The sequence below is a fragment of the Corvus kubaryi genome, unplaced genomic scaffold (assembly GCF_017639235.1).
Source record: "Corvus kubaryi isolate FWS band 111438036 unplaced genomic scaffold, C.kubaryi_AGA036_p1.0 37353, whole genome shotgun sequence".
Classification (NCBI taxonomy): Eukaryota; Metazoa; Chordata; class Aves; order Passeriformes; family Corvidae; genus Corvus; species Corvus kubaryi.
This window is the reverse complement of record NW_024581115.1, coordinates 465,311-480,952: the sequence shown is the minus strand read 5'-3', so window position 1 is coordinate 480,952 and position 15,642 is coordinate 465,311. Positions and strand designations below refer to the sequence as shown.

The window sequence follows — 15,642 nt, the reverse complement described above, 5'->3', positions numbered from 1 at the left end:
CAGATTTTTAATAACTTTCATTCTCCTTTCTTGGGGTAGAGCTGAATACCTGAGATAGATGTGCAAGTTGTACTTTACTGTGCAGAACTGCAATTTATAGAAGTGCAAGTGACACATACCACTTGTGTTGGCAGTAACAGAACTAAGATGTGGTTTTACATGCAAGTGGCTAATTTTTCAGACATTTTTATAAGTATTTGGCTTATATGAAGTCAAGTTTAAATTGGTGTCAGTTGAAAACTCCATTCATCTGGGACTGCAGAGGATGGATGCTCCAGGTACTGTGGGACAAAACAAATCAGGAATTGCATTGCTTGGCCAAGTCGTGACTGTGGAATGGCAGCCAGTGGAAACCTTTTTCCATGTTAGGATTCAGATCCTGAAATGCAGGATGTGCCAGGTGGGCTCTGCAAACTACCTTAGGCTGCCATTGAGCTGTGTGTTCTTGTCTCTAACATTGTCCAGATTCTCCTAATCTGACCTTCAGCGTGCTCATGGCAGGTTTTAATGTTTTGTAGTTGGTGATCACAATGGGTCTGTGAACCCCAACTTGGAACCTAACATGATTTCAGTATTAATTCAATGCATTAACTACTCTATTCAAAAGTAGGTGAATTGTTAACCTTCAGCCCACATTGCTTGGAGTATGTCTTGAATTTTGAGGAGTGGGGTGAAGATTCACTGCTTCATTCCAGGCAGTTACCCATGATTTGAACTGTTCTGATTATTTATCTAATCAACAGAACAAAATTCCCAAACCATAGAATCCCCCAAACCAGAAATTTGATTTTACCTTTGGGAATACAGGAGCCATTCTGTGAGGGCAATTGTGACAGTGTCGTTCCAAGTTAAATACTTCTTAATTCACAGAAGTCTGGTGCCATCATTGACAAGTGGAGATGTTCCCTGTTACAAATCTGGCTGTGGTTTCATATCCAAGAAAACAAAGGCTTTGGAGTGGGTAAATCCTCCCTGACTAACCTGCAGTTTTTAGGCTGCTTGATTTGAGAGTGACGCTGCAGCTCTGGAGGAGAAACACTTGGCATCTTGTCATGAAGAAAGTTCATGTGAATGGAGTATTTATGAGAGAAAGCTGCCAAGTCAGCAACTTCACTTACTGGTTTCACAAGCTGTTTTTCCTTTAAAAGAGACCAAAGAACGGGAACAGGCTCCAGGTAAAGCAGAACTAAGGGAACTAAGTAAAGCTGTGTGTTAGTCCAACAGGGACTTCATTTGAAGGTGATTAAATACCTCTGCTGCTGGCCAAAAACTACAGATGTGTAAGAGTTGCACCACTGAATGCACCAGTAAGAGATGCGAACAGTAAAATGGAGATGAGACAAATCAGACGTGGTGGAATATTGAGGGGTAGTTCATAGATGCTTTAACAAATTTTATTAAAAGAAGGGGAAAAATATTTTTGTAAGATATGTCAGTTAAAATCTGGATATAAAGGTAAGTGCACAGGTGTGAAACCTGGAAATAAATTGTTTGGGACTTCTGAGGGACAGAAGATTTAAAAAATGGGGAAAAAAAAGGGGCTAAGCTCTTAAAGATGGCTGCAGTAGTCTAGAAAACATTTCCTTATATTATTAGACTGCTGTGGTTCTCAGTTTTATGCCCCAATAAATAATTTCCTAGACCATACACAGTTGAGGGATAAAATTTTTATTTAAAAAAATTCAAATTTCTCTTGACACGCAAGTCTTAGTTGAGGTAAGTGAATGTACTAGCTTAGGAAAACAACTTTCAGGATTGGGTTTCATAAGCCATTAACACTGTTACTTGCAGAGCTCCAAGAGCTATAGGTGCAAATTGTACAGGAAGTGTCAGGTTTTCCATCCAGCTGAACTCTGCTGCAGAAGAACAGAATTTACACTTTTTACTTCAAGCCTCTTCCACTTCTTTGCATCCTTTGTTCCTTTAGTGCTCAGGTCTCTTGCCCTGAGACTCTTCACTCTTCCCCCATTCACAAGGTGCAGCTCCAAGAGGTGGCTGAAAGTACCTCATTTGGAATTTGGACAGCAAGGCTTGTGCCAAGTTCAAATAAAAAACAAAAACACAATAACAATGAAAGAACGATTGGCAATCTGCCCTCGTTCAACACACAGCTAAAGCCTGAAGGCAGAAAAACTTCTCTTGCCTTCCTCAGCTCTCCTGGGCAGCAGTAGGGGTCTCCCATGGCCTTCACAGTCACCTTCAGCTGCTTTTATGTATATTCTGGACAACCTGACACGGCATTGCCACCTCTGGAAGTACCTGAATTCAAGGTTTAAGCTTTTTATTTTCTAATATGTAAGTATCCTGCAGAATCTACAGTCTGACCAGCCCCTCCAAAAGCAGATTAAAGGGTACATGACCCGTTGGTACCTCAGAAATGTGGATATTCACAATTTTAGTTTCCATATCATAAAAGTACGAAGTTACAACTAGTACCTGATACCTGAAGTGTGTAAATAAAACTGCCAGCACTACTATGTGGAGCAAGATTTAAGTCAGCTGCTATCTGGAGTGCCAGCCTGACCCTCTGAACAGGACTGACACTTTCATCTACTGAATCTTATTGTAAAAGTACTGAAAACACTCTTCACAGGAGAATTAAAGTAACATTGAAAGCACAGGATAAGCTAGTATTCTTTTTCCCTGACACTGAACTAGTGAAGCTTGAAAAACTGACAGTACTGCAGGGCCTTTGCCGCTAACAGTGGATGATCTGACCTGCAGCAGTTCAGTCTTTCTGACTTCATGTCTTACAGCCAATTCCAACCTAACCCTGCCTCGTGCAAGTTCTTTGCAGCACCCATCTAAATCCGCATGCATTTTTTTTTCTTGTAAATGGTATAAATACCAACAGCCATTCTCCTTGTCTGAAGTTCTTGTACCCCTGCTACAGCTGCTTGGGGAAAAATTCAGGCAGGATGGCTGATGTACTGACAGTGTGAGTATGGGCAATGTTAATTAATTGTAAAATAAGCTTTTATGCTTTAAGCTTATTATGGTAATATAGAGGGCTAATGTAGCACATTGCCACTGAAGGAAAGGCAGTATGATTGTCTAGGCTTTATAAAAATAATGCTATTCTAACGTGATAAAATATATTTAATTTTAATTGAACATGAGGTAAGAAACCCCTCAGTGAGTGTTGCTTTTAAATATTCTTTAAATCCAGTAGCATTAAAATCTTTTGACCAGGAATAAGCTCTCTTTTGAGACTGAGCTTACCCATTGTAGTTGCTCCTTAGAGGAAAAATATGTAACTTTATATAATTTCTGAACTCCAAGTCATTTAATTCACAATATTTTTTATCCCATCCTATTCTATGGAGACAGCTTAATTACCACCCTCTCTTCAATTCTGACTGCCCCAGGTTAAATCTGTGCAGGCAGGGTCTGCCTGAAGCCCACTCCCAAAGCCCATCTCCCTTACTCCAGGTGGAGCTCCAGCAGCAGGCACAGCTGCGTCAGCCCAGTCTGTCTGCAGTACTGGGACCATACACCTGCACTGACTGCACAGCATTCCCAGGCAGAATTTGGGATTGCCAGGAATCCTGCATATCACAACAGCCCTTGTGTTGTCAGACAGTAAGAGAAGGTTGTATCTGCATGGTAGGAGGGCTCTGAGGAACCACAGCTGCCAATCCACAGGTTGAGGCCAGGTACCAAATCACTGAGACTGTCTCTGACACAGGATCCATGTGAATTGTAACCAGGGAAGACATTCAGAGACGATCAGGATAACATCCTGCGCTGGCTGTTGGTCTGCTTGAGGCAGCCTTGCACCATTGATGTAAGTATCACCATGCAGCTACTCTAGAAAACATTCCAAGTGACAACACAGAAAACAGTTCAAGAAGTATTGAAATAAGGCACTTAAGTGAGACAGGAACAGGCTGGCTCAGATGTCCCTGCTCCAGAGGGACAAACAGTACCGTGCGCGGAGGAAGCAGCTGCCACAGGTGGGCCCCACTGTCCACTCAGACTCCTAAGGCAGCATTGTGCACAAGGAAGCAGAGCAGGACCTTGCCACTCTAAATACTGTGCTCTGAGTGGTATAAATACAACTTTGGTCCATTACCACCCCTAAAATGCTTACAGAGCAGCAGTTTTAAGCGAAGTTAATTCTACACAACGCGCGTACCCTGAGACGAGTACAATGAAATACTGACAAAAATCAAGTCTGGAGGAAAAAAGGGAAAGGTCTGATGGACTGCTTAAATTAATTTGCCTACACAAATGCTTGTGTCTAGCTTTTTCCAGAGTAACAAATCAAATGTTTCACAATTATTGTTTAAATGAATCCAGTATGAAGTACAATATAGTGGAGTTCAAGTACTATAAAGACAGGGGTTTGTTACAAGATTGTTGTCAAACAGCTGGAAACTCAGCTTTTAACATTACAGCAAGAACAAAAAAATCCCTTTACTCACTGCTAAAACACCAAAACCTTCCAGCCTGGGTATGAAAATGAACATCCAAAATACAAAGATCCACAGCATTGATCAAGTACCCAGTCGAAGACCACTTCTCTGTTGTTGGAGCTGATGGTTACTCGAAGCTTGAAGTTTCCTCCCTCGTTGCTGCAGGGTCCCAACTGCACAACTTCCATGTCAAATGTCACAGTCGAGCCAGAAGTAACAGCAGGCAGCTGGTTTGTCATTTCTTTTCCATTTACAAATACTGCCCCTGAAACAGTCAGCAGATCTACCATTTCTCATTTTCTGCATGTACTAACATGGAAGATCACATCTCCCCATTTTTTGCAAACGAATAGGGAAAAAACGCTGCTGCATTTCTTTTGTCACATGGAACAGGCTGCAATAACTGCAAGCAGGAAGAGGAGATCTGTGATCTCACCAAAGATTTTTAACTGCACAAGCAGCACATACATAAAAGTTGCTCATATATTATGCAGGGATCTAAAGAGCCAGGGGCTGTGGGGTTTGGGGGGGAATTCTGTGGTTCAGACTCACCATTTGTGCTGATGCACACAGCTTTGTCCCGCTGAAGGGAGTCGTAGCCATTCTGCTGCTCCACGCACACTCCCAGGCTGTCCCGTCGGTCTGGCTGGCCCACGGTCTCAATTCTAACAAGCAAAAAGTTAAGTCAAAACCTGAAGCTTTAAATCAAAACATACCATGAAATCCAGACAGTAATAACCTGTCACACCAGACCCCTGTACTGTGTTCCATGGCTCTCAACAAATTCATCCAAACTTTTGGGGAGATCCCCAAAATTCCTACCAGCTTTCCCAAGAGCTCCACTGAGCAATACTCTGTTAATCTGTACAAAATAGGAACGTGCTTCCTGCAAACTTCCAATGGTATTTAATACTATTCTCCACTGTCACATCTTAGAAATGGTCTTTTGAAGTGATTTCCAGTTGTCTGAAGCAGACAGTGTGCTCAGCTAGCCAATTAGCTATATCAGATTACTGGTCAGCATCATGTATTATGACAAGACAGCAGTAGTTTCAGCAGGGATTTAATAAGCATTACCAAAATAGGTTTTTTGGGCCCTGCCATGTTCTGCTGTAATGGGATGAGGATGGGGTGTTGCTTAGGGGGTGTGTTTGGTTTAGGCTTTTGTAATAAATCAGCTTGGTGCAAACCAAGCAATGCCTAGAAGAGCATTTACATGTCTGGCTTCTGCTCAGCTGTATTTGGAGTTTTAGTCTGGGGAAAGAATCTCTGAAGAAAATGCAAACAAGTTTTGCAAATGACCAGGGACTCAGTTCCCTTTGGGCCCCAGCAGAGGAGCGAGGCTGCACAGTTCATATGCTGAAGGGCTGTTCTGGACTTGAGTCCTTTCTCTAGTACTGCCACCTCTCAAAGGTGCTAAATCCTACTTTACAGAGAGCCTGAGTGACTCAGGAAATTCAGATGGTCTTTCCTAGAAAGTAAAGCTATTTTCATTGCAGCTTGAGAGAAAGAACAGACTGATACATGGTTGTTGGCAAACAAGGGAAAACTTCAGCAAAGCTTTCAAGAACCAGCAATTAAAGAGGGCAGTGGACTGGCACAGAATGGGTTAACTCTTTTGAGGCAAACCGGGAAGATAAAATTGGAACCATGTTTTACTTTTGCACTCCATTAGGTTTTTCAGTCCCCTGGGAATGTCACTAAAAGAGCAGTAGCCTTGCACTGTGAAGCGAAGGGAAAACAATTATTTAAATCTCCAAGAAGCTTTTACTTTGGAAGGGATCCACAATGTTTTCCCAAAGCAACTTTAAAGGCAATTTCAAATTGATTTTGGTGCACAACAAAAATGCCACACAACAAAACCTCTCTGCCACTGCAGCCCAAACACTGAACCCCAGTGAACCACCACCAGTTTCTATTTGCCTCAGAGCACAGAAAGGTCCATCTGTGTGGGATCACAGGCACTGCCTCACGGTCAGCTGTCAGCAGAGTTGTGCTGGGTTCCTGATAAAGCCAGCGTGACCACCACAGGGCATCTGCTGGGCGAGCCCGAATCACCAGCCTGGCCAGAAGGACTGTGGCTCCCCACAGCAAACAAAGCTTTAGAGATGAAGGGCAGGTCACTGCAGAGAAATGTTCCTGTCCCTAAGGGCAGCTCCCTGGAGGCTGCAAAGAAACACGAGGAGATTTGACCTAATGCAGTGATGTTTTCCTACAGCTTGGCCAAATGCTTCACCTCAGGACAACTGCCACAGCTTATCTTTAAAATGTAGATACAAAATACTGTGTTTATCACAGCTTCACTTCTCACTGACAAGCTGTGCCTGGGTCCTGAACACAGAGAACCCCCAGAGCTGTTTGTGAATAATAACTTGTGTTCCAACAGCTGGAGAAAGTCAAGCACCAAGTACTACATCTCCCTCCTCAGGAAAATCTCTCACACTTCCAAACAAGAAGCTACTCCTGGACCTTGGAAGGGGAACACAACCAATTCTTGAGGCTGTCTTCAATCTCAAGATTCGTGTCACGATAGCTCTTGTGGACACATCCTCTGCCATCCTGAAACAATCTCCTCTTGGAGAGAAGTCCATAACCAACATGTGAAGCAAAACATTTTCACATGCTACCAATAAAAAATGATAAAAGGCACTGGACTGAGAGAGAACCTCAAGGGAAACCTCAAGGTTCTGCCTTTAATTTCACAGGCATTGCTGAGCCAAGAGAAGTAAAATCTAGCAATAGATTTCAAATGAAAGCTTTAGATCTTTTTACCTATCTCAGACAGGGCAACTGAATACATCCTCGCACTGCAACCATCTGAAGTTAACATAATCTGTTATCAGGAAGGGTTAAATGAAACACCATGGAATAAGTAATGAAAGTGTCATGAACAGCCCTTTTTGATTGCCTTTGGGGGTTGCTTGCTGTACAGCAAGTAGTTTTATTTAACCAGGGAAAAGATGAAACAAAACTTCAGAGTCTCTGAGGTCTGTAATTAAAACTGACATATCCACAAGGACATTCCTCATACCCTGTTAAACAGCATCATCTCAGGGATAGGACTACAGGCAGAAAAACTGCCAAGGTTTTTAATCATGTTCTGTGTCAAATGGAAAGCTTGAAATTCACAAGATCCCTTCTCCACTCTGGATCTTCTAATGCCAGTTTCAGCATTAGTAGTCTGACCAGCACTATTTATCTCAGATGTTAAAGGCATTGCTGCCAGACTGTCATCCCAACAGCACATCGGTGTTTTCATGTCCAAAGTCTTCAGAGCCAGTGAATAGTCTGGGAAGGAAAGTAACCCCTGGCCCAAGGTTAAAAGGAACTAGAGGCAAAGCGCCACTGACTTCAGCCAGTAACAGCTGCTACAAAACATCAGGAAGTTCAACATTCCACAGATCTGATCAGCATGGGCTATATTTTACCATCCCTCAGGAGTTCACTCATCTCTCTTTTATATAACCGCAGATCCTACAAAAACATCAGGTGTTTTCCTACAAAGCCAGGAAGCAGAACTAAAGAACTAAAGATGTCACATAGAGACACTACCTTGACTAGAGCTGAGCTGATTTAAAACTCAAACATGCCTCAGGTTTACACACAATTCAGATGTGACAGCTCACAGGGGATGCACCAGCCACCAGCCACCCAAAAAGGACTTGCCTGAATGTTAATGTTTGCCCACAGAAATAAGTAGGAGCTTTGGAGTAGAGCACACCACACGATTGAGAATCATTCCGAAGTGCTATGTTTCTTCGGCTGCTCAAGCTGTAACCCTCCAGACCAGTTGTCCATTCTTCAAAGAAAACAAACAAAAAAGAAAGAAATTGTGAACCTCAACTCGCTCCTGTCTGTGCAAAATCAAGCCAATCCCAATGTCTACTCAGTCCACCTCATGCAGCTCAAGCTATGTTAATAACAGGGGCTGGTTTTGCCTTTTTCTTATGGAGAGATTTGTTTTTCAAATAAATTGCAATTACAAAAAGTATTTTCCAGCTCAGAGTTCCCCAGGAGTTCACTCTTTGCTGCAATCCCTGCCAAGTCTTATCGTAGGCAAAGAAAACCCTTCATTACCCACTGCGCTTACAAATTTTTAAGTGAAGAGAAAATTTAAATTTTTCTCTCTCCAAGATAAGAGCTTGTTGTGAGCTGTACGTCATCAAAAATGCTTACGTTGTGGCGAGGGAGAAGGGAAAAATAATGCTTTTCTTCTGGCTCACATGCTTTCCAAGGCTAAGGAAGCAGTGAGCCACCTGTGAAAGGCTCACTGAGTGTCCCCATGCCAAGGAAGAAAAGAATGAATTGTAGGACAGAGGAACAGTTCATCACATGTCACACGCACACCCCATAGCTGGAGACACCCCCCATCACACAAGCATAGCTCCATCCAGCTGCAGCCCCCCCGGAGTGCTGATGAGCAGCTGAGGGTTCAGGATGACCAATACCGTGGGGGACCAGCGTGGTGTGGCCAATCTGGGGGACACTCCAGGGGCTCCACTCCTGCCGCCCGTCCCCGCGGGCGCACACCCGGAACTGGTAATCCACGTTGGGATCAATGTGCAGCACTATGAACTCTGTCTCCGAGCCCACATACACATCCTCAAAGTGGCTGGCAGTGCTCTTGCGGTACTGCAGCCGGTAGTCCTGGGGTATGAAATCATCATCCACCTGCAGGAACATTTACTGCGTTAATAAGGATCCCCCTGGTTCTCCTTTTGTCTCTGAAGGGGCACATGTTAGGACAGCACTGCAGGTGATCAGACTCACAAGGTATTTCAGAGCAGAAAATGTGCCTTGTAGACACATCAGTGTCTGAACTAACATCAGTGTCTGAACCAATAAAAAGATGTATCAGAATTATTACAGCTAAAAAATATTTACAGAGGAAGAAACATTTAACAGAAGGCTGTTCATTCTAGCAGATATATAAAAAAATCCTTCAGCCAAAAGCTGAGAACAACTTTGCAGAAGAAATTCTGTGCCAGTTTTTAACAGCAAGGGAAAATGACTGTTGTCCTTCATAAACTGTTCCAAGAATGATTTCCAGTTCTTTGATATTTCTAAGTCCAAAGATATTTACACACACACACAACCCCCTCAAGAAAGCCCCCTTCAATATCCCCCAGGCACAACCAAATCCAGGGAATTCCTCTATACCACAGTAAATCAGACCCCACCTGAGAGCAGTGCCTATGGTTTAATAACCTGAGTCCACATCCTTTACAAGTGAAGGGTGGCCAACAACGACTGGAAGTTGCTAGAACAACAAAAGTTTGTTTGATGCTGCCAAGGAGCATAGAACTGTCCAACAACAACTAAACCACATCAGATCACAGCAGTGGTTTACTCAAAAATAGTCTCTGTGTGTCAAAGAGAAAAGCTACTGGACTAGCTAACACCAATATAATAATATTTTCTCTTTCAACCCACTGCATCTCCCTAGGAACACAAACATGCTTAGGGGTAAAAGCATAAGAGAGCAGGTGCAGCCTCATCCTGGATCTGCTGACGCAAGTGTCACTGCCAGGCAGACTCAAACCCCAGCACCAACCACACCGTCACCAGGCTACCTTGCCTTTAAATGACACCATTACCATAAAAAGCTCTTCTCAAGTTTCTAACTCCACACTGGAGTGGACTAGTCCTTCGAAAGCCGTAGAGAATTCAGAAAGAAGGTGGATTACTTGGGTTCTTTTAGAAAAAACTCAAGTCTAGAGGATTTTCCAACAGGATATTTTACCTACCTTACACCATCGGACTAAAATACCTCCAGGCTTTTCCACAAATTCCTCCAGCTGTACAGGTGGGCGAGATGCCACAGTTCCATGTCTGAATATTTGATTTTTCAGTATAGTAAGGAGGCAGTCATCCAGCTGGGCAGATAAACAAGGCACATCAACCAAGGAGGGCACTTCTGGTAAGCTGAGAAAGGAAAGTTCACTGTAATGAGAGGGGCCAGCTTCTACAAATTCATATTTCATCCATACACTTGAATCTGTGCAGATTTGCAAAGAGAGAACAGCTGCAGAAATTGGCATGTGCACTCCAAACTTAAAAGACTCAGAAAACATTGTGTTTTCAGCCCTAACCAGACTGCCTGTTTGTCAGTAAATACTCTGAAACACAGGCTGTTCTATGGGGAGTGGCTTCATCCTTCGCAAATAAACAGCCTTTATTTCCACAGAACATACGGAGGGTGAAAATCCCCTCCATTCTCTAAGTACCAGCCCCAATAAGAGTCTGTGAAACAAACAGGACAGCAGCACCTCAAATGAATCTTTTGAGGCAATGGAGTGGAAAACATTTGTTTCAAAAGAGAAAAGATCCTCTTCAAAGAAGGGCACATGTGCCACTGCCTCAGATCACCTCAGAATGTTGGTGTCTTACCTATCTAGCTGAATATGTAAAGCTTTTTTTGTAAAGTTGCAAAGTTTCTCATTCTGTGTTCCCACATCTCCATCGACTGCACTCTCTCCTGCAACCAAACAGTAAAAATATTCTAATGAGACAACGTCCACAGAAGGCATTCTTTGCTTCAAAGAATAACCAGTTCTGACACGAACAACCAATTAAATGTGAAGCATTCTCAGCACTTTTGCTAGTCTTAGCTAGAAAATACAATTACAGGTAACAATATAAAGCCTATCTAGCAACTTTTGAAGCTCTCGAATCTACCTGTAGACACACCCATAACAGATGTAATAATTTGCCTCAGGTCTCAGACAGGAGCAGAACTGGGGTCAGATGATGCCAAAAGTCAGGGTTAATAATCCCTTCCTCCATCAGCTTTAAATGAAGAGAAAAGCAAAGTACCTTCACTGATCAGAAAATAAAAAAGCAGACACTTGAAAGCAAGAAATAATTTCAACCATTGTTCTATTTGCTACAATCAAAATGGCACTATTGTCACAATGAAGGAAATAATCCATGCATTGAAGTGTGGAGATAAATACAAACATTTTCCTAAGCTTTCCATATAAAGTAGCACCCCACACTTCATCTTACAGAGACATATGCTCCAGTCTCCTGACTTTAGGATAATTTACAACTTCAGCAAGCTCAGTCCTTTTCCAAGTGGAGGATTACGCACATTACAAATCTCTGAAGGAAAGCACACGTCATAATTGGCAGCAGGAGATTTAATAACCACGGAGGCTTAACTCCTTTCTGACTTAGCTGCAATGTGTGCTTGTCCTGCCCACAGCACTCAGTGATGCTCCTACTCAGAGCACCCAGGGGATGGGAAGTGCAGCAAGTCAGCTTCTCATGAGACCCCACAGAATCTCACACAAAACACAGGCAATCTTTGCCACCACCCTGACTCAGTAAGGTGAGACTTAAAATAAAACCAAGGTGAATACAAGCTGTCCTAGAGTTGTGGTGGTAGAAAAAAACCCCAACAAATTAATCCTTTAAACACTGTCACTGCTCCTGTGAGCAGGAGGCACTGAGCTCCCAGGCCAGCACAAAGCTCAGGGCTGAGGAGGAACTGGGAGCTTTCCCACCCCTGGGACATGGCTCAATGTGCTTTAGCTCCCAGAACTGAGCTCATGCTGAAAGAAAGTTAAAGTTGAGACACGAGAACAATGCAAGGAAACTGCCAACACACTCATGGCTCAGACATGCCCTCAGTAGGTTCTCCAGCCCGGGGAAAACAGGCAAGAGTGACATTCCTTTCTGCCGAGGTATTTAGCATCAGTAGGGTATAGTCTGGCCCTTACAGTAATATTCCACATGGCCATTTTTGTCTGCCTCATCTTCAGACTTTTTAGAGAAACTTTCCCCATACAGCTGCCATATCATTCCTCATGCTCCCCACCAACAGCAAATATAATCACACGTAGGAGGACAATTTGTTTATTTCAGCTGCTATTTCAGCAAGACAGAAATAACTTACTTCACCAAAATAGACACTTTGCTATGGTGGTATCCACCATATATTTTATTTCAAAGTAGCCTGACATACTTTTCTGTCTACCCTGGAGAGGTACAGAATTTCTCTGTAGTGAAATAATTCCCAAATAAGTACTTCCTGCCCTTTAGGAGAGCCTACACTGACATACGTACAACCTAGGATCGGAGTGAAATGTTGAAATATGGATTTGTAGGAGATAATATTGATCAGCTCTTCACTACATCTACCCAATTCTTAACATTTAGTTTGAGATAAGTCCAAAATGAGCCAAACACACTGCTCATAATTCCAGACTTTTGACAGACCCACACTGGAAGGCAGAGCTAAGACTCAGCACCAGGTCCTGCCTCACCTTCCCGGAGCAGATCATCGGCCGTGCTGACTCCGTGCTCTATCAGCTTCTGGCACTCATCCAGGGGCTTGATGCTCTCTTGCTCTATGACATCCACTTCCTGCAGTAGGGACATCAGTCGCTCATCCAGAAGCTTCTTTAGGGTCCCTTTCAAATCGCTAAAATGCTGCTCAAGCACATCTCTGGTCAATGTTGCACTTTCTTTGATCTGAATTCAGGTAACAGGAAAGAAGGATTTAGGATAAAGGCAAAGGCCATACACATCTTTTATTTTTCTGAAGCATCTCATTTGCTCAGTAAAGCTGCAAGTGGAGTCTGCTTTAAAAAATGACCACTGGCAGTTAACAAATTAGTGAAGTCATTTTTAGTACATGTACAGCAGGGAGGGAGGCAAAGAAACCAGCCTGGACAAGGGGAAGAGCATATTAACTAAACAAAATACAAACTGGATTACGGGTGCTTCAATCAAGGAATTTTTCTTGTCAGAAAAATCCAAATGCTTTGTAGATCTCCTCCCTGCTGCCCCTCAAAAAACCCCCACCACTGTAATCCTACTCAAAAACCACCTGGCATCATATACAGGCAATCCCCCTTGCAAACAAAAACCTATCAGACTTTTTGAAAACTATCTAGGAGCAGTTTTCCAAGCCCTATCAGTTCACTGGATTTTTAAAATCCTCGGCTTTCTTTTCAATTTTGTTCAAACAGCCCCCCTTGGTGACAGGACAGGCTGAACAGCAAGTCTGTTTTGATTCCGGAAGAACTCGACCACGGAAGGTTCTACAAGTGTTTATTAAAATGTCAGCAAACTTGCTGAATCTGACTTTTAGGGAAGAAAACACACTTGAACATCCCTGAGCTAAAGATGCAAAAATCAGAAGTGAACATCTCCCTGTGAACAACTTTTCTAAGTCACACACACAAGGAAATGCTGCAACACACTCATGGCCTTACACGTAATTTCTAGATCTTTAGAAGTACAGACAACCAACACAGGAAGTTCTCTGGTTAGGTAAAATAAATTTCCTCTTCAACTAATATTCATGAAGCTCTGCAGCTGCCACACAGCTCTGCTTCCCTTTTCTTGTAATTTCAATGCTTGAGGAAAAAAAAAAGAGGAAGTATTTAGCTTTGTGAAGGGGTGGGGCAAAGGAAGGCAGAACAGTCACTTCTCCAAGCTCTTTACCTCCATTACAGGCAGATACAAATTCAGCAGCTCAGCTCCAGGATTAGATACTGCTCATCATGCAAAAGAGGAAATGCAAGTCCCTGAACACACAGAGCTCGGTGCAGTTTGCGGAAAATCATGTCCCATTGGTCCAAAGGAAAAGGATGCAATGTAAGTGATCCAGCTCTATCACATCTGCCCACCAGTCCCCAAATAATAAAGCTGCCACAACATGAACCCCAGTCTAGCACACTCAGCACTTTGGGAACACAGGGAACTCTTGGATGTGCACAAAACAGCAAGTGGTCCTGAAGATGGAAAGAGAGAAAACATAAACATGCACACAGTAAAGAAATTCCCCCTGAGAGGAAAAGGAAAGGTGAGCTAACTACACACTCACTGCACAAAGGCACATGGGCTGCCTTTCACTGCACTTGGAATTGCCAAGCAACACTTTGAGATTACAAGGTTTGGACTAAAGACAGCCATGAACAATTTATTTTCTTAAGCAGCCTGTGGTTTCAATGCTGACTAATTAAATGTCCAGTGATCACCCACATGCACTTGGGAGCAGGACACTCTCCTAGCAGATTTACAGCAGGTTTCTACACTAACGGGATCTGCTTCAGAAAAACTAACAGGTCAACACAGAAACACTCGCTGCGTTTGATTTTGTTTGGGTTTTTATTTATCCGTTGCAGAGCTGAATCAAAGACAGCAAGGCATCACTTCCAGTCTGCAAAACCCCAAATGCTGAGAGGCTGCCTGAGCAGAGGAGCCAGCCCTGCACTATGGCTCTCCCTGCCCACACTTGCCTATCTCCTCCTGCATCTCCCGGCGGGTGGGTCACAGTCCCAATGGAAACTCTCCTCTGGCTCCAGTGCACAGCTGCAGACAAACCAGCTAACCCGGAATGCTGGCAAGCCTCCTGCCTGACCCACGGAGTACGTGACCCAGGCACTGTGGTGCATGGGGACAGCAGCCTTCAGCACATCATCCAAACCAGGGAGCAGCTTGCCCAGGCAGGTATCCGATGCGAAGATGGGTATAACATTCCCTATTAAATTAGACTTAGCGACCCAGCTACTTTGGAAAATGTAGTTCCTTAAGATTTTACTCCTGCCTGGGGAACCTCCCTGTCATCCCAGAAAATGAGGCTCAGCTCAGTAACAGACTTCAGCTCGCATCCCTTTCCTCCGACATGTCCCACATCTGCCCACTCCCACGCCCTCCATCTCCGGCACCCACCGAGACCACAGGCCGGTCCCAGGGCTCTCATAACCCCTCGATTCGGCGGGGCTCCCCCTCCTCCACCTTCCCCACACCTGAGGCCCATCCCGGCTCTCCCGGCGGACAGGAAACACGGACAAATACCGGGCCCCGGGAGCGGAGCGGCCAGGCCCAGCCGCCGCCCCGGAGGGGTCCCGGGTGCTGGGCCCCCCCCCCCCCCCCCCCCCCCCGGGGGGGCCCGGGGGGGGGCCCCCCCCCCCCCCACCGGCCCCGCCTGTGGGCACCGGGCGCAGCCCGGGCAGGGCTCTGGCCGCTCGTCCCGGGACAGCTCCGGAGAGCCCCGTCCCGTCCTACTTCCCCACCTGCTCCCGCGCCTGGTGCAGCCCCTGCAGCCGCTGCTGCAGCTCCCGCCGGTAGCTCCGCGCCGCCTCAATGCTCTCTCGAGCCTCCTGCAAGAGGAGCCGCACCTCGACCTCGGCGGCGGCGGCCTCCATGGGCAGCCGCGGCGGCAGCGAGGCGGGGGCGGGGCGGGGCGGGCGGACCTCGCCCCCGGAAG

General features: G+C 44.7%; 1 protein-coding gene across 2 annotated transcripts; it reads right to left on the bottom strand.

The window, feature by feature from the left end:
* Positions 1–1,652: 1,652 nt before the first annotated feature.
* Positions 1,653–15,620, bottom strand: CRLF3 (cytokine receptor like factor 3). Of its 2 annotated transcripts, none has more exons than XM_042032339.1 (8): positions 15,449–15,620; positions 12,689–12,896; positions 10,809–10,896; positions 10,166–10,343; positions 8,867–9,089; positions 8,085–8,217; positions 4,971–5,083; positions 1,653–4,683 (listed from the first exon to the last, which is right to left on the bottom strand). In XM_042032339.1, exons 1-8 carry the CDS (start codon positions 15,578–15,580, stop codon positions 4,430–4,432), a joined length of 1,329 nt encoding a protein of 442 aa, XP_041888273.1. In that variant the 5' UTR covers positions 15,581–15,620; the 3' UTR covers positions 1,653–4,429. The 2 variants fall into 2 exon arrangements, with proteins under 2 accessions (XP_041888273.1, XP_041888274.1); XM_042032340.1 differs by lacking the exon at positions 15,449–15,620 and adding an exon at positions 13,643–13,786.
* Positions 15,621–15,642: the final 22 nt, after the last annotated feature.